Source organism: Malaclemys terrapin, chromosome 4 (assembly GCF_027887155.1).
Source record: "Malaclemys terrapin pileata isolate rMalTer1 chromosome 4, rMalTer1.hap1, whole genome shotgun sequence".
NCBI lineage: Eukaryota > Metazoa > Chordata > Testudines > Emydidae > Malaclemys > Malaclemys terrapin.
The window spans coordinates 24,179,053-24,202,964 of NC_071508.1; the positions used below are offsets into that span (position 1 = coordinate 24,179,053).

At 48.1% G+C, this 23,912-nt stretch overlaps 1 protein-coding gene across 1 annotated transcript; it reads left to right on the forward strand.

Moving 5' to 3' along the window:
- Positions 1–388: 388 nt before the first annotated feature.
- LOC128836313 (adhesion G protein-coupled receptor E2-like) lies at positions 389–22,597 on the forward strand. The gene is made up of 17 exons (XM_054026466.1): positions 389–452; positions 3,034–3,066; positions 3,754–3,783; positions 6,949–7,122; positions 7,360–7,436; positions 7,971–8,078; positions 8,686–8,863; positions 9,386–9,505; positions 11,436–11,632; positions 13,717–13,887; positions 16,281–16,478; positions 17,211–17,446; positions 18,530–18,596; positions 19,528–19,619; positions 20,948–21,116; positions 21,585–21,689; positions 22,454–22,597. The coding sequence occupies exons 1-17, from the start codon at positions 422–424 to the stop codon at positions 22,505–22,507; spliced, it is 2,040 nt and encodes a 679-aa protein (XP_053882441.1). The 5' UTR covers positions 389–421; the 3' UTR covers positions 22,508–22,597.
- The last annotated feature ends 1,315 nt before the right edge of the window (positions 22,598–23,912 follow it).

The window sequence follows — 23,912 nt, forward strand, 5'->3', positions numbered from 1 at the left end:
TAAATCCACTATTGTACTTACATTTCAGAATATACTATATGGAGCAGTATAAACAAGTCATTGTCTGAATGAAATTTTAGTCTGTACTGACTTCGCTAGTGTTTTTTATGTAGCCTGTTGTAAAACTAGGCAAATATCTAGATGAGTTGATGTACCCCCTGGATGACCTCTGTACACCCCCATGGGTACATGTACCCCTGGTTGAGACCCACTAATCTACTGTACAATAAGATAGATAGAGTGCTAGCTACTGTACAGAGAGATTAGCAGTCAGACTCCATATAAGGAATGTTTCTATAAGAAGGCCCCAGATTTGCGGAAGTAAACGAAGCAATTGCTACCCTATATAAGCCAGTGCCAGCAGTTTGAAGTTCCTTCATGATTTGGAACCGATGACATATTAACACATCCCAGCAACACCATGAGGAGCAGACCCAGGTGCTTTTTCTGGGGTGAGTACGACACCCAGGGCCAGAGGCCTGGGGGAGGGGAAAACATTTTCACTGATCTGTGGGACAATATTTAAAGGTTGTTTTCTCCAGGAATTTTATTGTGTGAAAATTGTTTTTTAAATCACACTCAATTATTTGATTTTAGGATTATTATAAAATTAGTCTGTTTCTGGGGCCAAAATCTTCTTTTGACCAAAATCTATTTGTCTGTCATCATATGGGACATCTATCTATCTTTCTATCTACATATCCATCTATAATGACTTAGTCTATTTGTCCATCTGCCTATCTGTCTACCTAGCATCATCATATGAGACACAGTCTTTTATCCCTCTATCAATCCATCTGTCAAGTGGTTATAAATGAATTCAAGAGATTCTAAGATGGGCTCATTTATAATATGTATTTTATTTCAGTTTTTCTAGTCTATAAGGTGATTATAATGTGTTCATCTCCAGAGTATCTGACCACCTTTCAGTAGTTCATTAAGCAATGCAACTAACATCTGTTTCATAGTAGCATTGTCTTCCAGCCCCCTCAGCTTGTCAATTACACCAGTTTATACTAGACCCAATTACATCCTTGTAACAGCTTGTGTAACTTACACCTCCTGTTGTGTTAGTGAATATCAGGCCAATTTAACTGACGTCCTGCTCAGGCATGGTTCGGATTCCAATACAATACCAGCTCTTTCCCCCCCATTCCCTTCTTTCTAGAACTAAAGCTAAGAGAGCAGCTCCAGAGTGCCTCTGGAATTGCAGCTAGAGACAGCAGCCCAGCAGAGCTTTTCTGGGACCAAAGTTCATTTCAACACACAACGTTGCTTTTGTGCAGCTGTTTTCCTACACACCGTTTGTTATCCCACAAACTTATACAGGATCGTTTTAGGGGTCAAGACAAAGATGCCACATTTATTATGATAACAATTTGATTTATGACCAATAACTAATATCTTAATCCTAATACACACACATTATACCTAATACCTATAAACACACACACACACACACACACACATCCATCAGATGTTTTGCAGCTGCTGCATAGTTACCAGTCCTGCTTGAGTCTGTGGCTTGAGTCTGTGGCTTGAGTTTGCAGCTTGGGTTCGTAGCTTGTGACGGCTAACCGGCCAGGAAAGCCGGGCACAAGGACGAGCTGGGTCTCTGTTGGCCATGCACCGATGCCCTTCCATGTTGGCAGCAGAATGTTACCCTCCTCCAAAGTTTTCCATCTCACCCATCCTTTTTGTAGGCTTTAGTTTGAATCCAGAGTCTATAGGTCTTGCTGTGTCACGCTGCCTCCAGGTTTGGTGATTGATCACCTGTCAATTGCAGACATGACTTTCAGCCTGGGACTGGGCTTTGATCTTCCTTCTATTGTACCTTTTCTTTTTAGGGTGGATTCTTCTTACTTTGTTAGGGCTCTTGTCTGCATCTTCAGCCCTTGGTGTTTGAACTCTATTTAATCAGGACAGGCTGGGGCTGGAGGTTGATTCCATCATCCATACATACCTCATTCACACATATAAACTAAACTAATAAGATTACAGCAGGGTTTGCAAAAATGAAGGTTGCAGCAAGCCCTTACAAAATGGAGTAAGCATTTTAAAATGGGGTTTGAATTACAATATGGCAAACAGTGAACAGAAGTTACAATATAGACAAGTATAATGGATGGCAAACAGTGAACAGAAGTTACACCGTAGGCAAGTGTAATAAATGGTGAACAGAAATTACAATACTGAAACAGTGCAAGTCTTAGTGATTTAAGCAGGAATTGGATTGATAGTGAAACTTACAAAGGCAGCTGACTGAACAGCTATGGCTCTTAACGAGCATCTTAACTGTTAATTAGCCAGTTATTGGGGTAACCGGTTTTATGAATGAATAGTTTCATTCATAAAACTTTACTTATGAAGTTACATTAATAAAGTGAACAATTAAAAACAATTTCATTCATCAGTTCTACACGTTTACTTAAATGCTGCACAGAATAAAAAGGCGTGATGTAATAAATAACAGCAGAGATGGGGAGACACTAAAGGGGACGGTATATGCCAGGGAGAAAAGGTGCATTTTCAGGTGCGGTTTGAACACAAATGGAGAACTCATGAGGCAGAAGGAGGCAGTTCCAGACCTCAGAGGTTGCAGAGGAGAAGACTCCTTCACCAGTCGATTGTTCAAAGGGAGTGCAGGGAGGCTGGCAGTAGAGGAGGAGAAGGAACAAAGCAGAGAAGGGAGTAAAGAGAAAGACATGAAAATTGAATAGCGCAAGTGGGTTTGAAAAGCAAGGTCAGACTTGAAATGAACGGGGAATAGTGTACAGGACAGAGACTGTGGATAGAATAAAAAGCCCAGTGGCCCTGGAGCTGTCTACAGCAGAGTCCCTTGCCTGCTAAAGTTGGAAGATAGTGAGACTTCCAGTCATTTCAAATGAAACATTACCTTTCTTTAAAGAACAAAAGGTCTTGTTGATTAGTACCTAATGGCCCAGCCCCATCAATTGCTCTGGGCCAGGTTAACAAGGGGGAAGCCCTCACAATCTCTGCCCTCATTAACATCTGATTATTATTTAACTGCAGGTCTCGGATTTCTTCTTTTCTGCTGCAAATCAGGTGGGATTATTTTTAACTTTCTGACTTGGGTACATCACCTGAGTTAATTTGCCCATCTATGGGGGAGCTGATCTGGATTTAGCCTGTGCCTATTGGTCTGCACTTGTGGTGAGAAGCAATTATTTTAGCATTTAATCTCTGCTGTGTGCCCAGATACCACCACAATGGGCACAGCATAAATAAAAACCACTCCAGGGCCTGATCTAACCAACATTTATTCACTTCAGAACCAGCTGAAGTTAACAGCACTCCATGTAGGATTAACATGTGGGCTCAGTCCCAAACCCATGGAAGTTTTCCCATTGGCCTCAGTGAGCTTTCCATCAGGCCGCATACAGTACATAGGGCAGCAGCTGTAGGCAGATTTGGGTCCTTAGTTTTGTAAAACCCTTTTTACTAAGGGCCAGATCCTCAGCTGGTGTTCATCAGTTTAAAGTCAATGGATGGAGCCCAACCCAGCTTGCATTGCAATCAATGAGAAAGGGCCCCATTGAGTCCAAGGGGAGTTGAATCAATTGTCCCTTTCATGTCCTTCCCCTGGATGGTGACATATACTCGCAACATGCGCATGTTGCACATTTTATATATGGAGCATCTTAACGTGTACAGGGATTTTTCTTAGCAGCTCTTCCAGGGCATTTACCTTAATGCACTCTGAGATTATTTGCATCCTTTTTCTTTCAACAGCCTTGAGCGGTGATTATTTGACTTTCGACCGTGAGTATGAATTTTAATTCCCTTCAGTTCCTTATTACATTTTAATAAGAGGGGAAAGGGGCCCAGGCAAACAGCTGGTGGTATTACAAAGGGTCCAACACAAGGTAAAGAGGCAATTCTTAGCACTGAAGTGATACTGGGGATTTGGTAGGCAGTCCCTGTGTGTAGGGCCCAAGAATTCCAGTTGGCAAAGGCTTTTGAGACTTCCAACTCTGGCTAGTGCCAAATCAGAACAAAAACTGATCATTCTGAAATTCTCCACATAGGAAATTCCAGAAAAAAAACAACCTTTTGGGTCCATCAAAAATGTTTTGTTTGCATTTTGACTTTTTAAAATTGTGTATTGTATTAGAAGCTAATGCATATATCACCTTCTCCTGTTTCCAATGCCAAGCTTTGGTAGGGCTGACTTCTGATGGTTTCTTTGGTACCCAGACTGCCAGCCACCTCAACTCTAGTCTCGTACAAATGAGGAACTGAGGCAGAGAGAGGCTAAGTGAGTTGTCAAAGGTCACATGGGAAATTCAGTGGCAGAGCAGAGATTTGAACCCTGGTCTCAGGACATGCCCGTAACCATATATAATAATATATAACACATTTTTAAAAATTGACATGAAAAGTAATTTTCAAAATGAAAAATCAAAATGTTTTGACATTGCCAGGATCTTTTTTTTTCTAGTTTTCTTCCAAAACAAAATTCTGGAATAAATTGACCCAATTTCACAAAGCGTTTTGATGTTGATGGATGTGCATATTCTGAGAAAGGAGCCACGGAATGATTGAAGGATTAGAAAACATGCCTTGTAGTGAAAATTACAGATACAGACTTAAATAGATATTGGCACATGAAGAGAAGGGAGTTACCTTACAAGTGAAGAACCAGTGTTAACAAGGCCAATTCAGTCACGGTGGATGTGGTCCACTCCCAATAATTGTGACCCAGTGTCAGCAGGCAAATAAAAATAGCCCAACATTTATTACTTTGAAAAATCTCATCGTTTTTCAGTCAATCTCATGATTTTGGGGTGTTTGCTTGCAGTTGGTGATCCCACCCCCACTTACCTACATCGTCCTCTGATGGCTTGGTAGCCTGACCAAGATCAGGTACCTCCTCCCCAGGGCTTTTAAAGGGGTGGTGATAGGCTGCTTCCCCCACATCTTTCCCCCTAATCATAAGTATCTTCCACCACTCATGTCCCAGCTATCGTCCTTAACTTTGGACTCTCCTACCCCCACGTCATCTGTGTGTGCACATGTCCTGCCTCCTCTGCTCCGCCCATCTTGAGTCCAGCTCCGCTGCAACCTTTAGCCGGGCCTTCACACCCCTTCCTCTGCAACTTCCTCCTCTGTTCCATGCCCAGCTCTTGGTGTGAGCAGAACACACTGCAGCACAGTGAACTGCGACCACGTTGCCGTTATCCTCGCTCGTCCCTACTGGCTCTCCGTTCCTTTCAGGATCCAGCTCAAAATTGCCCTCTGCCCACCCAAGCTTTGCAAGGAATCTTGCTCCAGTGGGGCAAAGGACAGCAGAACGCTTCCTATGTCCTCTCCCTTCCCCCTGCACTGCAGGTGAAAGGGCAGCTGGTCTCGGAGCTCCTCTGCACCAGGGGAATTCCACAGCTGGAGTTCAGCTCCTTGTGTTTTAGACCTTCTCTGGAGTTCCCCCAACCTGCCCCACAGATCTCGTCTTCCTCCAGCCCCTTCTCATTCCTGTTCATCTCCTGCTGGCCTCCTCTTTGGCTTGCTCCAGAACAGGCTACTAACACTGCAAGAACTTTCTTCCCTCAGCTCCCGCCAGTTGAAAGCCCCCCGGAATCTCCCAGCTGAATGCACGCCTTTCCCTCCTGTCCTGCCTCTTTTAATCAAGCCTCCTCTACCTCTGTTTAACTCTGTGAGGGCCTGATCCAAAGTCCATTGGAAAGAGTCTCTAATTGTCCTAGTTTCAGAGTAACAGCCGTGTTAGTCTGTATCCGCAAAAAGAAGAACAGGAGTACTTGTGGCACCTTAGAGACTAACAAATTTATTAGAGCATAAGCTTTCGTGGACTACAGCCCACTTCTTCGGATGCATATAGAATGGAACATATATTGAGGAGATATATATACACACATACAGAGAGCATAAACAGGTGGGAGTTGTCTTACCAACTCTGAGAGGCCAATTAATTAAGAGAAAAAAAACTTTTGAAGTGATAATCAAGCTAGCCGAGTACAGACAGTTTGATAAGAAGTGTGAGAGTACTTACAAGGGGAGATAGAGTCAATGTTTGTAATGGCTCAGCCATTCCCAGTCCTTATTCAAACCGGAGTTGATTGTGTCTAGTTTGCATATCAATTCTAGCTCTGCAGTCTCTCTTTGGAGTCTGTTTTTGAAGTTTTTCTGTTGTAATATAGCCACCCGCAGGTCTGTCACTGAATGACCAGACAGGTTAAAGTGTTCTCCCACTGGTGGACACAAATCTGACATCAGGAATCAAAATACTCAAAAACCAGTGGGAGAACACTTTAACCTGTCTGGTCATTCAGTGACAGACCTGCGGGTGGCTATATTACAACAGAAAAACTTCAAAAACAGACTCCAAAGAGAGACTGCAGAGCTAGAATTGATATGCAAACTAGACACAATCAACTCCGGTTTGAATAAGGACTGGGAATGGCTGAGCCATTACAAACATTGACTCTATCTCCCCTTGTAAGTACTCTCACACTTCTTATCAAACTGTCTGTACTCGGCTAGCTTGATTATCACTTCAAAAGTTTTTTTTCTCTTAATTAATTGGCCTCTCAGAGTTGGTAAGACAACTCCCACCTGTTTATGCTCTCTGTATGTGTGTATATATATCTCCTCAATATATGTTCCATTCTATATGCATCCGAAGAAGTGGGCTGTAGTCCACGAAAGCTTATGCTCTAATAAATTTGTTAGTCTCTAAGGTGCCACAAGTACTCCTGTTCTTCTAATTGTCCTAAGTAGTGCTACATAGCCAGTTGGGATGCACATATCATGAGCTCTAGCAGTCCCCGATCACCGGTGCTGCGGGTGATTCCCTGCCGCTGCCGGCTTCTCCACCAATTCCTCCCCATCAGAGTCTGATCCGGTGCCCGAGAGACAGGGCCAGCAGAACCTGACATTTGTACTGAAATGGGCGGCTTTTTATTGTTCCAGATTTTCCTTTGGATGATTTTGAAGATGTATATAGCGGGAGTGGCAGTGACTCCGACGTAGACTGTGGCCCCAATGCGGTTCCCTGTAACATCTCTCACTGCATCTGTGAAGACGGGTTCAGGTCCATCTCTGGAAAAGAGCCTTTCCTTGGTACCAGTGAGTCCAGTTGTGAGGGTAAGTGTCACACCAGTACTATGTCTTTCTGTAGCGTCTTTCATCCAAGGGTCTCCATTCAGGGTGGAATTCACCTCCGTGCAGAGGACCAGCACAGGTCCATGTATCACTTAAGGCTACGAGACCCTAAATTTGGCTCCAGGGTGTTAGCAGTGAACAAAATCAAAAATCAAGCTGCATTTGTGCTGCACATCGTAATGAGGACAAATGGTCTCACCCTGTTCTTCCCCTGCACAGAAATCCCCCTTCACTGCCATTCAGATTTCATGAGAGAAAATGACTACGTGAAGATGTGTTTGAATGGATCACAGCAGGTAAGTTAGCAATGTCAGGGAGTTAGCATTGTTTTGTGAATGTGAAAATAGCACTGGAGGACACTCACATGGATAAGACGCCAGTGTGGGATTCACAAGAGCTGAGGTCTGTTTCTGGCTCTGACACTGGCCTACTGGCTGACCTTGGACAAGTCACTGCGCCTCCCGTGCCTCAGTTTCCCCCTCTGCAAAATAGGTGAATGATGCTGACCTCCTTTGAGATCTATTGATAAAAAGTGCTATATAAGAGCTAGGAATTGTTATCCCCTATTCTAAGTGTCAATGAAGAGCATTGATGATAATTCCCAGGGGTTTCCTGCCCTGACGAGATGAGATAGAAGGGATGGTATAGAATGAATGAGCAACGCAGTTCTTATATTAAAGGTATTTTGTGCCTTCTGCTGATGTAAATCAGTGTAGCTCCACTGGTTTTCATGCAGTTGTATTGATTTACACTAGATTATGTGCACGACTGGCCTTTGCTCCCTGGATGAACCCTAATGACGACGTGTTTTATCTCTTGTGGTTTCCTAGATTGACTTGGAGAATAGGAAAAACAGCTCATTCTGTTCGCTGGTCAATTCCACCCTCAGGCTCCTGACACCTGCCTGTGAGAACATCAGCTTGACCACTTCCCTAGAGGTCAGAAATGTTCAATTGTTAGAGAGACCCACCTTTAACACTGGGACACCCAGGTCTCTGCTAAGACTGGTGTAGTTCCCTGACTGACACAGGCTGAGTCTGTATAGACTCCTCTTGTAGCACACCACTTTAGGAACAATGGCCCAGAGCCTCAAAGGTATTGAATGCCTAACTCCCATTGACATCAAATTTATCCCTGCGCAGAGGGCCAGCAAAAGGCATATGTGTCACTTGCATCCTGTAGGATTTATAGGAGACTTAAACAAGCCTTGTTCTAGTCTTCTGCACAGGGGTGGCTATCACTCAACAGGACAGTCCCTGTCAGTCTGCCTATCCATCTGAATGGATTTTCCCCACAGATTTTTGGACTTTTCTTCACTGATTTGGTAGCTCCATAAGTACTTGAATCATCTCCTAGGACCTGATCCCAAAGGCCACAGAAATCAGTGGGCTGCAACCCACCACACAGCCACTGCTTCCCACCAGGAGTTCCACGCTTAAGTGCGTGGAGCTGGATAGAGGGAACGTAGCCCCCATTGAAATGCAGGGGAAAGCCAGAGACTTTCCAAACAGTCATGATGCAGGCTCTGATCCCCGAACCCTCTAGGAGACAGCGACATCCTTCGAACACGTCCTTGCTGACAGCTCCCTCTGGAGCGTCGAAAGCAAGGAGGAAGTCGCTTCTGCTGCGACGCTGTTTCTGCAGAGTTTGGGGTCGGCCGCAGTGACAGCTGCCCTCGCCTCTCCGGAGAACCAAACCCAGACTGTGACCACCAAGCTAATGGGTAAGAAGTAAAGACTGGGCCCGAGCCATGAAATTCACATAGGTGTTGGGGGCCAGGTTTTTAACCACTTACCCCCAGCTTTTTGGGGTGTTCAGTACAGGGTTATGATTAAAGATCAGTCTGGGGATTGGTCCTGCTTTGAGCAGGGGGTTGGACTAGATGACCTCCTGAGGTCCCTTCCAAACCTGATCTTCTATGATTCTATAGAGGCTCTACATTCAGCCCTGGATCCCGGTATGGATTTAGAGGCTGGAGTTGCCCAGAGAAGACAGGAACTAGCTTTTTGACAGGATCCCTTGGGGGCTGGTCCATGAACAGAGATATTGCCGTTGAAGTTACTTTGATTGTAAGAGCACTGGGGCAGGGACTGTCTCCTCCTACATGTCTGTCAGTGTTCAACACCCAGCAGAGTGGGGCCCTGATCCCTAACTGGGGGGCCTCTGGGTGCTACTGTAATACAACTAATAAATGTGCATGAGAAATACTGAGTTACCCAAGCCCCTTTCTCTTGGCACCTTTCAGCGATTCAGACGAAGCTCACCGATGAGAACTGTAGTCTGCAGAGCAAGGTACTTGGGTTCCGTGCTCACAAAGACAGGATGGATATTCACTGCACTGCCGTCACTGACGCTGACATGGAAGGTACCATGGAGACATCCCTGCAACCCACCGATCATAACTACGTTCTTCTCCGGTGCCTTGTAGTTCAGGACTCATGAATATAAAACTGGCACCCTCATGGAGTAGTAACTTGCCCATGGCAAGTTGGTCCTTACTCTGTGAATGGTGCCATGAGGTCGACAGGACTCCTTGGGGAGCAATTTACTATCCGTTGTCTTCAATGGGTTGACAACAGTGAGTTTGATCCCATATGAGTAAAGGGGCAGAATCCAGCCTGTAGTGCGGGGACCAGCCATGCTGTGCGAGTCCCCTAGTAATGAAATCACAGAAGCAGAGAGAGAAATGTAGGGCTGGAAGCGACCTCAAGAGGTCACCTAGTCCATCCCTCCACACGGAGGCAGGGTGAAATATACCTAGACCAGCCCTGACAGGTTGTTTGTCCAACCTGTTCTTAAGCCCCCCCCAATGATGGGGATTCCACAACCTCCCTAGGTCACCTGTTCCAGTGCTGAGCCATCCTTAGAGTTAAACAGATTTTCCTAATTTCTGACCTGAAGCTCCCTGGCTGCAAAAGCTGAATCCTTCCTGTCCTGCCCTCGGTGGACTTGGAGAATAATTGATCACCATCCTCTGTATAGCAATCTTGTATGTATTGAAAGACTGTTATCAGGTCCCCTCTCTGCCTTCTCTCTGAACTAAATATTCACAATTCTTCCTCATAGGCCAGTTTTCTAAATGGGCGTCTCAGTGATTTCTTGGCTCCCACTGCCCCCGGTGTTAATGCACCAACAACGGGCCCTGATCCTGCTCAGCACCCTCAACTCTCACTGATTCTTCAGGGTCAGGCCCAGGTCTTGCATTCCTTAAAAGGCCCTTCTTTCCTGTTCTTATAGGATCAAACCCTAAAGTTCCCCACTGCGTTTTTAACTCACCTCTTCCTCAGGCACTGAGGTCAAGGCAAGTTTGCCCAAGTAAGGACTCAGTGGGCACTTTCTTGCCCGCACAGCGAACTTTGAATGTCATATGGGCCTGATCAAAAGCCAGTCCCAGACAGTGGAGAGGCTTTTAAACCATTAAACCTAGCAGAGAAAGGCCTGGCAAGAACAAACAGCTGGGCGTTAAAGCTGGACACATTCAAATTAGAAATAAAGCACAGATTTTTAACAGAGGACAATTAGCCATTGGCACAAACTGCCAGGGGAAGTGGTGGATTTCTCATCTCTTGATAGAAGACCTTTCTGGAAGAGATGTTTTACCCAAACCCAAGTGATTGGGCTCAGTACAGGAATAACAGGGTGAAATTCTCTGGCCAAGTCAGACTAGAAGATCTAATGGTCCTTTCTGGTCTTATGGTCTGTGAATATTGTCCAATCGGATTCTATTTGACCCCAGTCTTCTTAACATAAGAATGGCCGTGCTGCGTCAGACCAGTGTTCCATCTAGCCCAGTATCCTGTCTCTGACAGTGGCCAATGCCAGAGCTTCACAGGGAGTGTAACAAACAGGGCAATTTGGAGAAATCAACCCCTGTCTTCCCCTCCTGTCTTCTGTAACTCAGAGGTTTAGGATACCCACAAGCTGAGTGTCCCCCTGAAGTTAGTGAAATTTGTGGGCACCTTGCAGAGCTGGGCTCTGTGCTATCTACCTTAAGCAACATGTCCAGGAAATCATTTTTACCTGTTGGTTCAGCCATTTTCTGGAAGCTGTTGGAAAAATTTTTTTTCCCGGCAGAAAATGGCTTTTTTGATAAAATGGCATCTTGAGCAAAAAATGTCAGTTGTTGTTGGAAAATTTTTCCTTTTTTGACAAAAACACAAAAAATTGAAGGAAACTGGGGGGGAAAGGGTCATTTTCATCACAATTTTTTTGCAGGAAGAAAACAAAACTCCCCAACCAGCCCTACCATCTGCCCCTAAGCTGTTCCACCCCCACCCCCCCTTTGCTGCTTGCAGGTTCTGCTGCTGTCGCTTTTATCTCCTACGTGGGGCTGGAGTCCCTACTGGGAGGGAGATTTTTGCAGGATGAAAATCCAGGGAGCGAGGCAAGACCAGAACAGGTTCACGTGAATTCCAGAGTGGTGAGCGCCTCCACCAGCACCTGGAAGAAGAAGCTTTCCAGTCCCATCAACCTCACCTTCCAGCACCTCGAGGTGGGTCAACGATGTGCGTCCTCAATATGTAACAGCATGAGTTGGGGAAAAGAGAGTCCATTATCAATCTATCTTGTCTGTTACGGTCCCCTGCAGAGTATGTCAGGACATAAAGGCCCAAACCACATGACCCTGGGTCTCTGAGAGCCCTCAGGGAGTTTTGGAGCTGGATTCACGTCTAGATCGGAACTCCATGACTTGGGCCCAGCTTTAGATGCTGCAGCAGTTCAGCCAGAGTGGTGGTAATGGGTTTGCCACCTCTCAGGTATGAAAAACCAGGACACGTGGGATGATGCTGCGCCCATACCACTGGTCAGCTGGCCTTGTGCACCAAGCACCCTTACAGATCTCCCAGGGCAGCCACCTCAAAAGAGGGGGGATCCTGAGGAAACCTGGACAGGTGGCAACCCCAGGTGATCGCTCAAGACAAGAATCTCTGTCTTTCTGGCCTCATGCCCTGTGGTGGTGAAAGGCTCAGAGAGGGGGGAGGATACTGGGGAAGTATCCTATGATGAAGCGTTCACCATGGCTCCCCCCGGAAATGGCAGGGATGGCCGGCCGTGGGATCCCACTGGCGTGGCACTGCAGGTCATGGAATGTATTTGGCAGGGCAAGTCATAGGATCCCATTGGCAAGTCATGTCCTGGGATACCCTCTGCTTGGCATGGAAGCACCTGGGATCCCAACAGCGTGGCAGGATCTGGGGGAAGGGCACCACCAGACTCAGAGTTTATTTTAGCCTGTGGCTAGGCACAGAGCTCCGCCTGCCACTGGCCTTTGTGCAGTCACTGCTGCATCCCTGTATCCCATGGTGCTGCCCAGCTGCCCTAGGCTTCTGTGAGGTCACTGCCTCACCCCCTGGACTCTATCACAGGCCCACTGAGGCTGCTGCCTGGCTCCTCTGTTTCCTGGGGGGCTGCTGGCCTGACATGGACTGGGATACGATCAGCACACCCAGCCCTCTCTCCCTCTCCAGCCTCTCAGTCTCTCTCCCACTCCCTGGCCTCCCCATCCCCAGGAACCTATGAGCAGGTGGATGTTTTCATTCTCTTTGCAGTGGGTTTTCGGGGGGGGGGGGGGGGCTCCCATTGGGTTGGGTTAATTTAATTTTGCTTGGTCATGATCCATCATTGAACAATCCCAATTCTAGAGGAGGGGCCAGACCCAAAGCCTGGACCAAATACCCCCAAGTTTCGGGATCCATCCCCAAAAGCTGCGCCTTGGGCCCATTTCTTGCAATGACTATTTGTAACCACTCTGGGCTGAATATTAAGACTCAAATTCATCCTGGTGTAGCTCAGCTGATGCCATTGGATGAATTAACCCTTTCTTCCCATCACCTTTCCTCCCCCTGGTGTTTGTCCATAGCCCTCATTTGGTCTCTTCTTATGTGTTAAGCTCTTTGGGGCATGGATCCTGTATGTATCTACCAGGCAGTAGGGAATATAAAAAGCAAGATTTCAGACTGGCACTCCGGGGATGCGGATTCTACTCCAGGGTCTTCTGTGGATTTGCTGGGTGAACTTGGACAAATTACTTAACTGCTCTGTTCCTCAGTTTCCCCATCTGTAAAATCAGGTTAATTCAATTGACCTTCATTTAAGGTCCTTGGATAAAAATAAGTATTGATGGTGCTATAAAAATATGTATTATTAATAATAACAATAACCCGGTGTTTGGCACCATTGCTGTAGTAGAGTGCCCAAGATGTGGGTCTTAAGGGTACTTTATGCCAGTCCATTATTTCTGCTGCCTGAAATTAGCCAAGGACTGGTCCCATGGGCTCTCATCCCCTGAGATCTATGAAAGACCAAACACATCAGAGGATCCCAGGGACATGTGACTGGCTGTAGCAATTCAGCCCATGTGTCCGTCAAAGCAGCATCCTTCCTGATGAGTCTAGCTGTTTGTGCGATGCAGAGCATGGTGGAGAGAGAGAAACTCCTGCTTGACCCTAATCACCACCTCCTGGAGTGAATCCATGAGCTCAGAACTCATCCCTGTGTTGATTTGCTGTTAAAGGCTCTGCTGTTGCTTAATATGGTCTGAACTCCCTTTCTATCCGTGATTGCAAATCCTTGCAGGACAAGACTCTGCTGGATAGGGCCATCTGCGTCCACTGGAACTCTACAGGCCAGGATGGTGTCTGGTCCCCCCAGGGCTGCCAGCACCTTCACTCCAATGTCACTCACACACGGTGCAGCTGTCGCTACCTGGCCAGCTTTGCGGTGCTGATGGCGCCTGGTATCGTTCAGGTATTTGGGGCTTTGGGCTTGAAATCAGGTGTCTCTGGAAGTGTCAGTGCATGGGATGCCTATACACCTTGAAAATCTAAAAACATGAGCAATTTTCTTTGTATAAGGTATATTTAAAAACAACTTCACGTTGCCATGAACCTGAAATTCTGTTTTTTAGTATTGGGGTTTGTGACAGGGCATTATTCCACTCCTGTCTCTTTTCTAACAACAAACCGCTTGGAGACCATACACTCCATAGCTCGCTCAGCCAAGGGCAGGGGCACAAAGAGATCTTTTCTGGCTCTGCCTCTAAAAGCGTAGGATTTGGTGTCATGTCATATCATGTCATGTCCCATCCCCCACCATCACCTGCACTTTTCTATTTTCTGGGCTAATGGCTTGATTAGCCCTGTAGCTTTCTCCAGCCTGTGCCCAATCTATCAATTAGGCACAACTTTGCTCCTTAGATTTAATTGGTGATCCAGTGATCAGACTGCTGGTTAAAGACCATAGCGATAACCAAGAGATCATCAACCTCTATTTTCCATTAGGGTTATAATTTTAAATACTGACAGCTAAACATATTGGAAGTATAGGCCAGCTTGTAGGATGTTGGGTGTCTTTCCACCAGGGGGCGATGTTGCTTTGGCGAATTCAAAGCAAGCAAATAAAGAGACAAGCAAATCTAGCGAGTAGAGAAACAATTCCCTTCCTTTGAAGGCAGTTAACATTAGGGTGACCAGATGTCCCAATTTTATAGGGACAGTCCTGATATTTGGAGCTTTTTCTTATATAGGCGCCTATTACCTCCCACCCCATCCCGATTTTTCACACTTGCTATTTGGTCACCCTAGTTAACATGTTACAGGAGGGGAGGGCTATGCTCGTCATGATGGCAGAGAAAATACTGCATCTAATAATCCAGAAAAATCTCTTGCCATTTTCTCATTATAAATAAATAAATAAAAACAAAAACCAAACCAACCAACCTGTAGGCCAGATCCTCAGCTGGCATAATCAACGTAGCTCCATTGAACTCAGTGAAGTCAGAGTTGTGCCCATTTACACCCGCTGAGGATCCAGGCCTATAAATGAATTGCAATTAACTCACTGGATAAACTGAACTAATGACTTTCTCTCCAAAGGGGCCTTCGCGAACCACTATAAAATGAGCCAGTCCAGTGTACAGTCTAGTTCTTGCTTCTCTAGTCCTGGGCCGTAATAAAATGTCATGCTAATCCACCCAAGACAGTCTGTGTTCCATGAGAAGCCACTGAATTTAGATCATGGCCATCATGCTAATATAGCAGCCATAGGGCTGGGGCAGTTTACAGCAATTCTCACGTGTCTTACGCAGCATGTGTAGAGGAATTGCTTCTCTCGCCTCTGAAATGCAGCTGCCTCTTGGGTGGAAGGCATCTCTGAAAATCAAGCCAGTAGAACTTCAGCTCCAAAAGCCCAGGCCTCTGCCACTTTAGCTAAAGGAAAATGTCTGTGACCACCGTTATACCAGGCCCCTTATGCACGCTTTGGGCAGCCACTAGAAGAGTGGTTTTCAAACTTTTTTTCTGGTGACCCAGTTGAAGAAAATTGTTGACGCCCGCAACCCAATGGAGCGGGGTGTGGGCTCAGGGCTGGGGCAGGGGGTTGGGGTGCAGGAGGGGGTTCAGGCTCTGGGCTGGGGGTGCAGAGGCTCTGGGGTGGGGCCAGGGATGAGGGCTTTGGGGTGCAGGAGGGGGCTCTGGGTTTCGGCGGGGGGCTCAGGGCTGGGGTAGGAGATTGGGGTGCGGGGGTGAGGTGTAGGCTTACCTGTGGCAGCTCCCGGTCAGCGGCACAGCAGGGGTGCTAAGGCAGGCTTCCTGCCTGTCCTGGCACCGCGGACCATGGTGCGCCCTGGAAGTGGCCAGCAACAGGTCTGGTTCCTAGGTGGAGGCATGCAAGCAGCTCCGCGCGGCTCTCGCCTGCAGGCACCGCCCCTCCTCAGCTCCCATTGGCCGTTTCCTGGCCAATGGGAGTGCAGAGCCAGTGCTTGGGGCTGAGGCAGTGCGTGGAGCCCCATAGCCCTCCCGCCTAGGAGCTGGACCTGCTGCTGGCTGCTTCCGGGGCGCAGTGTGCTGTCAGAACAGGTAGGGACTAGCCTGCCTTAGCCAGGCAGCACCGCCAACGGGACTTTTAATGGCCCAGTCGGTGGTGCTGACCAGATTCAACGTGACCCAGTGCCTTCCATTCCGTGACCCAGTACTGCCCTGGAAAGTGAGATGGCTAAGTTGCTCATGCACCTAAAACTAGCATGATGCAGTGGGAAGGGTATAGTTCCCAGACAGACTAGAAGCACCAAAGGCCTTGCTTAGCAGGGTGCAGGTGAGTGGGGAGCAACCCATGGCCCTGACTTCAGCTGTTCTGTGTCGCAGGTGGATTTTGCCCTGTTCGTTATCAGCCAAACCGGGCTCATCATCTCCCTGGTCTGTCTTGTCCTGGCTATCGTCACCTTCCTCTTCTGCCACCCCATCTGTAACACTAGCAGCACCTTCCTCCACCTGCAGCTCAGCATATGCCTCTTCCTGGCCGATCTCCTCTTCATACTGGGAATAGACAAGACTTACAACAAGGTACAGTAGGCGCAGAATTCTCCAGGCACTGTTCACAGCTCCAGTCGTGGTTTCTTCACCTACCCGCGTTGGGATCTCACATATGTTGGGCTGACTCCCAACTGGGCCCGGATCTGCTTCCATTTACGCTCCGCTATTTCAGTGGAGTTACTCCTGATTTACACCAGGGTGAGAATCAGGTCAATGGACTGCAGTAGAGACTGCACCAGCCAGGGATGATTTTAGACACAACAAATCCTGCATCACGGTAGGGGGTTAGACTAGATGACCCTTGTGGTCCCTTCTACTTCTATGGTTCTATGATTCTGTGACCCATTTTAACTGCGACCTTTGCTGGGTAAAACCTCAATAATCTAACCCGCACCCAGGTGCCCCAGGTTAGAGGCTTCCTTCCAACCCCACAACTGAGCTGAGTTCGGTGAATCTGGGCTGATATTTGGAGCAGGCTGGAACTGATTCCATCCCAATGCAAATTTCAGCAGGTATGAAACAAAGCCAAAGCCTGCTCTGACCCCGCTGAGACAAGATCCCCAGATTTCCACTGGCTGCACCTATAATGAAGCATTGAGCGGGGGCAGTGCTTCTCACGCCAGGTGTTCGACAGACTTAGGGTCAGTTTCAGTTTCCCACCCTAAGCGTTTGCCTGGCCATAATCTAGGTGCATCCTCCCAAGGCAGGAAGAGAGCTCCTCTTGTCAAATAACCCTGGACTGACTTTCCATTCCTCCTCCAGCTCATGTGTTCCATCACCGCCGGCTTGCTGCATTACCTCTTCCTGGCTTGCTTTGCCTGGATGTTTCTGGAAGCGGTGAGCCTGTACCTCATCGTCAGGAATCTGAAGGTGAAAAATTATGCGGGCACGGGCGGATGCACAAGAAAATGCATGTACGCTTTTGGCTACGGACTCCCAGCAGTGATTGTGATCACGTCTGCAGCCAGCGCGCCCAGCAGCTATGGAACTCCTTATCAGTAAGTCCTGTGTGGCAAGGCGGCGTTTTGTCTCAGTATGGAGAATCTGTGCCAGAGCCCTGTGCCTAAGAGCACTTGTGCATCCTCCAGGCACTGGGGTGAATTCCATTCACACTGACTGTGTAAAGACCCCCACCTTAGATCAGCAGTGGCAACTCGCCTTAGTCCTTCAGGGCAAAAGCCCAGGCCTCTACCACTTGAGCTAAAGGATCAAGTCCATTAGGTGGGAGCAATAGTAGGCTCTTATCCTCTATGTGGACCAGCCACTGGGTGGTGGTGGGGACACAACACATTTAGCTAGCATGTGACAATTGCTCTCAGCAGGTTTCCTGTTCTGCTTGCTGTGTCCTAATCCCTCCTCCATGTGGGGGCCTAGATTAGATGACTTCTTGAGGCACCTTCCAGCCCTACGTTTCTATGAGTCTTGTTTATAGAGAGTGGGCTGACAGAGAGTGTAAACAGGAAGCAGACAATGCACTGCACATCTTACAGTCCGCATGGGTTGTAAATACCCTGGGTGGAGACATTCGATCCTGCACGCCCCTAACACTACCCGAGCTCACCCCAAATCCCAGACCTCTACCCTCTTCCTTCCAAATCCCAGCCTGGGCCTATACCTACATCTTTCCCCACAACTCTCAGCCTCCGAGTCTCAATCCAGGCTTGGGGTTCTCTCCACATATGGAAGCCCCTGACTCTTCTCCCTGGGCAGACTTCCATCGTCTCTATAACAACACATTCCTTGGTTTCCGTTGGTTACTACCCATCTCTGTTGGGTGCTGCTTGAGGACCAGTAACTCCTGAAACCGATGTGCTCATTGCCCTGTTCCAAGTCCTGGTGACCAAATGGAACTGGATCTTCCCCTTTCAGTCTCAGCCTTTAAACTGTCCCATTTTCGAACCCTGTTATCCTGAAGTCTGACTGGATTCCACTTGTAGGTCTATTAGCAGAACTGGGGGATGGGGGCATACCTGGCAATGCCAGTGCCACCAGCTCACACGGCAGTGGTGCAGAGGTAGCAAATGCAGGCCGTACAGGTCTTGCCAGGGTTCTGCTAATGGCCTCTCTCTCTTTCTTCGTAGCTGCTGGCTCAATCCTGATAATGGTTTTAGATGGAATTTCCTTGGACCTGTCTGCGCCGTGGTTGTGGTGGGTACCGCAGGGTCTCAGGTTTCCCAGAGCAGCAGAACCAGAGGGATGTGGTAGAATCTCTCACAGATGGGAACACCGAAGAGATGGGGCCCAGACCAGAGTCGCTAGGAGGAGGCGGGTCTGAGGCGCCCGTGGTCTGGAGTCTGAAAGCGTACAACCCGACCTGACCAAGGAGATTTTGCAAAATGAATGTATGGCTACCCCATTTTGGGAATGGCAGCCCCCCGAGGAGCAGCTGGTGTAATTCCAGAGCTCTGGCCCCTACACGTCCTCAGTGAGGCTAGCAGTGACAGACACCCCAGAGAGACAAGCCACCTAGGGAGAGCTATCGCCTCTGGTGTGGGGGAGTTGAGGGGATGGGCCATCTAGAACATAAAGAACAAGATTCTTCAGAGCCGTCTGAGCAACAGAGTGGGCCTGATTCTCCTCACACCCGTCTCCCTCCGTTGTCTTCAGTGGAGTTCCTCCTGATTTACACTGGTGTGAGGGAGAGGGGAAACAGGCCCAATGGAGTTACTCCTGGTTTACACCAAGCTGAGTGAAAGGGGAATCAGGCACCACCGTGGATTTGTGACATTCATTGATGTTCAATATTCTCACGGTCCAGAACATTTCCTGGCCTGTTTAGGTTCCGCCCCGTATATCATCGATCGGCACAAGGCCTGGGGACTGGAGCAGCAAAGTGCTGGGGCTGCAGGTCAGCTGTAAGGCATATCTCTGGGACACTAGGCCATCTCGAACCACCGGCCAAAACTAATTCCAACCCCAGGGTCCAATTTAATGTTCCATCCCACGGGCCAGATCCTCAACCGGTTGGTACTTGGTTACAGTCCGGTCAGGCGCTAGGCTGAGTTACACTAGGTGGGTCTCTGGAGCCTGAGGGTGAAATGAAATGTACGAGGGACTCCTTTGGTTTGTCTCTTTACAGGTAAATTTAGTATTTTTCTGCCTTACTCTGAAGCTTTTGCGAGAGCATCTTTCCTCCCTCAATGCAGAGCTGTCTACTCTGAGGAACACCAGGCAAGATTCCTAGGGGGGAAATGGATAATCTCTCTCTAGGTTCTTACGTGGGCCCTGTCACCATAGTGGCTGAACACCTCACAGATGTACTAATAGTTTTAGCCTCTCAACACCTCTGGGCGGTGGGGGAAATACTACTCACCTAGTCCCAGATAGGGAAACTGAGGTATGGACTCGGGTTGCCAACTTTCTACTCTCACAAAACTGAACACCCTTGCCCCACCCCTTAGCTGAGGCCCTGCCCCCTGCTCACTCCATCCCCCTTCCCTCTGTTGCTCGCTCTCCCCACCCTCACTCACTTTCTCATTTTCACCAGGCTGGCTTAGGGGGCTGGGGTGTGGGAAGGGGTGAGGGCTCCGGCTGAGGGTGCGGGCTTCCAGGGTGGGGCCAGGTCTGAGGGGTTCAGAGTGCAGGAGGGGGCTCTGGGCTGAGGATTGGGGCCCAGGAGAGGGTCAGCAGTACAGGCTTTGGGTGGCGCTTACCTCAAGCAGCTTCCAGAAGCAGCGGCATGTCCCCATCTGACTCCCACGTGGAGGCGTGGCCAGGCGGCTCTGGTTCCTGGCTAATGTGAGTTGCAGGGGCGGCGCTTGGGACGGGGGCAGCACGTGGAGCCCCCCGGCTGCCCCTATGTGTAGGAGCCAGAGTGGGGACATGCCAGCTACATCCCAGGACCTGCATGGCACCCGCAACTGGACAGTCAACGGCCCGGTCAGCAGTGCTGACTGGAGCCGCCAGAATCCCTTTTCGACCAGGTGTTCCAGTCGAAAACTGGACACCTGGTCACCTTGGCATGGAGCAATCACATGATTTGCCCACAGGGAGTCTGAAACAGGACTTGAACCCAGATCACCTGAGTGACGTTTTAACCACCCTCCTGGCCCCTGGCGCAGGTTAGTCTATTGTCCCCATTGCCTCCTGCAATAATACTTCGCTCTTTTTTAGCACTTTCCATCTGTAGATCTCAAAGTGCTTCACAAAGGGGAGGTCAGGATCATTATCGCTAGCTTTACAGATGGAGAAACTGAGGCACAGAGAAGGGACGTGACTTGCCCAAGGTCATGCAGCAGGCCAGTGCCAGAGCCGGGAATAGAACCCAGTCCTAGTTGGGTGCTCTGTGCACTAGGCCGTGGTGCCTCCCATACACACTCCACTCCTGGGGCTGGTGGTAACCTCTTTCTTGCTCTTCACTGAGCGTGGGGGATACATTTTCAAGGGATCTGAAATGAAAACTAGGGGGGAGATTCTGCTCTCATGTCCCAGCCCCTCTGCTCTCCCTGCCAGTGCCAATATCCCCGTGGCTGTCACAGTTGTTTTTCTCCCCATTTCAGGTCACTGACTTTTAAAGCCCTGGCTCATCTCTTAGTCCTGGGCCTCACGTGGGGGCTGGGCACCTTCCAGTTCGGCCCGCTGGCCACGGTGATGGGGTACCTGTTCACCATCACCAACAGCATGCTGGGAACCTTCATCTTCGTGGTGCACTGCCTGCTCAACAGAAAGGTGATGCCTGCATGCCCCCAGCCTATGGGCAGCAGGTGTGGGCTGGATCTAAGCTTTTACTGTGGGTTGCAAAGGGGTGGGGGAAAGAGAGAAATGAAGGGAGCGGAAAAGGGGAGGGGAAGGGAGAGCAGTAGGGTGTTGTGAGGCAGCAGTAGGGTGCTGAAATGCAGCCACCTCTGGGGCAAAGCATGGTAGCTGTTTAGCAGCATACAGCAACACAGCACAACTCTTTAGTGCCGGAACAGCTGGGCTGGATCCTCCGTGGGGTATTTGGGATAACGCCTTTGGAGTCAAACATCAGCTGAGGACCTGGCCTGGGGAATGGAATTACCTGCACTGAGATTTGGCCAGCACGCTGGGATTGATTGGTGTGTGTTTATGGGATTTAGCATGTCAAGATGTGGTCAGGGGCTTGTGTTTACATCCCTGTTCAGACCCTGTGAGTGACGGGGGATTTTCAACCCTCAGGTGAGAGAGGAGTATTGGAAATTATTTACCAGGCTTCGACGGTCAAAGGAAGAACCTTCGTCTTCCAATATAACTATGTCTGCTCTCGCCTCCAGCACAGCCACGGTAAGAGAGAATTGTGATGCATGGCTGCACAGCGTGAGCAGTAATGTACTAACCTCAACCCTCCCACCTCTGTCCCTCTCTCTCACTTTAATTAGCTCCATCGATAAGATATTGCAAGCAGTGCCAAAGCTCACACGATCCATACATCAAGTCTCCTTGTAGAGTTCCACACTGGCAATGCTCAGCCCTGGGTTTTGCCCCCTTTGTGGTAAAACCGATTGGGTTAGGGCAGCCATTGGGAGCAAAATGCAGAACAACATTTTGCAAAGGTTTTAAAGAAAAATTGTCACCAGCATTTTGAATTTTCGAAGCGTTGTGACCACCCAGGAAGTTATATAAAAAAAACCCAACAGTCACAAATGTTGGCAAAGTGTTTTGACGCATTTTTGGTGCCAAATTTTTGCTACCTTTCCACCAAAACTAAATTGTGCCAAATTTTTGTCAAAAATATTACACCACATTTTTGCAAAAGAAAAAAGTGCCAATTTTTTGCCAGAAAAAATGTTGACAAATGTTTGCGCATTTAAAAATGTCCGACCATCTCTAGCCGGCAGATAATTTCAGTAATGGCTTTATTGGAGGACTGAATGTCACCAGTAGCTTTTTAATGGCAGAGGATACCTACAGAGCGTTATCATTTTATAGCCAGATTCGCCCGCCCTGATGTCCACATTGTGCTGCTGGTGTGTAAGGCTGGTCCTGCACTCAAGACATCTATCTCCAGTGCCTGATTCATGCTTTGCTTCCTTTTCTTTCTGTTCCAGGATCCTCTGCAAAACAGTGTCCCATCCTACCTGCAGAAGGCAGCGAGAAATTGATCTGTCGCCTGGCCTCTCTTTGGCACACTCTCATTAAATGCTCCTGCTGTGTCACCAAAGAATGTCTCCATTCTCAAGCCCACGAGCAACAAAGCCATAAACTGGTGGATTCTGAGCCACCAGGCAAAACTATGATACTTCAGGAGACCAGAGCTACGAAATCCTGGTCTCCAAGCCCTTCTCCCTATGTTCAGTTCAGGTTTGGCTTAAGGAAGGCTCAGGTTGGAGCTTAAAAATTTAATTGAACCAATTCACCCAGTGGCCCAGTGTGTGCCTTGTTTGAGCCTTATCCTGAAACTGATTCTAAACTAGGATCTAGAGGCTGGCCTTAAGGCCCCAAATTTGGATCCAGATCTGGTTTTTTCAACATCTTGGCCTTTGGAAGGGTGTGAGAGATCCAGGGGTTCATCTTAGCCCATCTTTTGTTCTTTGCTTTACGTAATCCTGTATCATTCTCACTGCAATACAGATTCCTTTGTACTAGTCAGGCATGAATCTAGGACCCAGATACTATGGTGGTAGATACATAAGGTGGAATCCTGGCTTCATTGACGTTAATGGCAAAACCCCCATTGGCTTGAGTGGGGTGGGAATTCACCCACAGATTGTATTGTCAGTGGGTTTCTTTTTGTATTCTAGCTGGAGATGGAGCCACGGATAAGGTTAAGGTTGCCCAAGTGTTTCCATTCCAAGCCCCTGTTTTCAAGTGTTCATTCATAATTTTAAACGTTTCCTTTTCTGAAACATTTACTTTTGGGGCTAACATTTTCCAGGCCTACTAAATGATTCTGGAAAGTTTGAGCAAAATATATGGTATAATACGCTATTTCTACTATTTGAGAAACAGTTTGTGATCACATGATTAAAGATGGTCTTATACAGGTAATGTTTAGACAGAAGGTGTCAGAGTTAAGGTTGCATGTTCAAGCTTAACTTTGCCATTCCCTGACTTTGGAGTGATTAGCTGAGCAGCGTTAATGTTCTCTTGATGTAGTTTTTCTATATGGAATATAGGCCATTATGGGTCAGATCTGATGATGAATAGCAGCTAACATCATAGGCCAAGGAACCTGGGAGGGCCAACCGGCCCATGGCCTGACCACCTTTTGGCAAGGCCAAACCTGAGCAGTGATGTGACCCTGCAGGCCAAGTTGCAACGCCACTCAGATTTGGAAGGGGGTAGCTGTAGGAGCTCTCAGGTTGGAGGGCGTCAGGGGAAGAGGAGAGTCAGGCACTGTGGGGTGGGGAACCAATTCCTCTACACACTTTAAATGACAGTCTGCAGGCCCTGCCTTACTTCAGCAGCCATCTTGCTAAGGAAGGGTGATCCAGTGGTTAGGGCCCTGATGTATGACTTGGGGGAGCTGGGGTCAGAGCCTGGCTCTACACAGATTTTCTGTGTGAC

Excerpts from the sequence above, each read along its gene's own strand:
- LOC128836313 (XM_054026466.1), top strand. The coding sequence starts at position 422 with ATGAGGAGCAGACCCAGGTGCTTTTTCTGGG. Across the intron at positions 7,437-7,970 it reads GTTTGAATGGATCACAGCAG|ATTGACTTGGAGAATAGGAA; the intron begins GTAAGTTAGCAA and ends GTGGTTTCCTAG. Across the intron at positions 8,864-9,385 it reads TGTGACCACCAAGCTAATGG|CGATTCAGACGAAGCTCACC; the intron begins GTAAGAAGTAAA and ends GGCACCTTTCAG.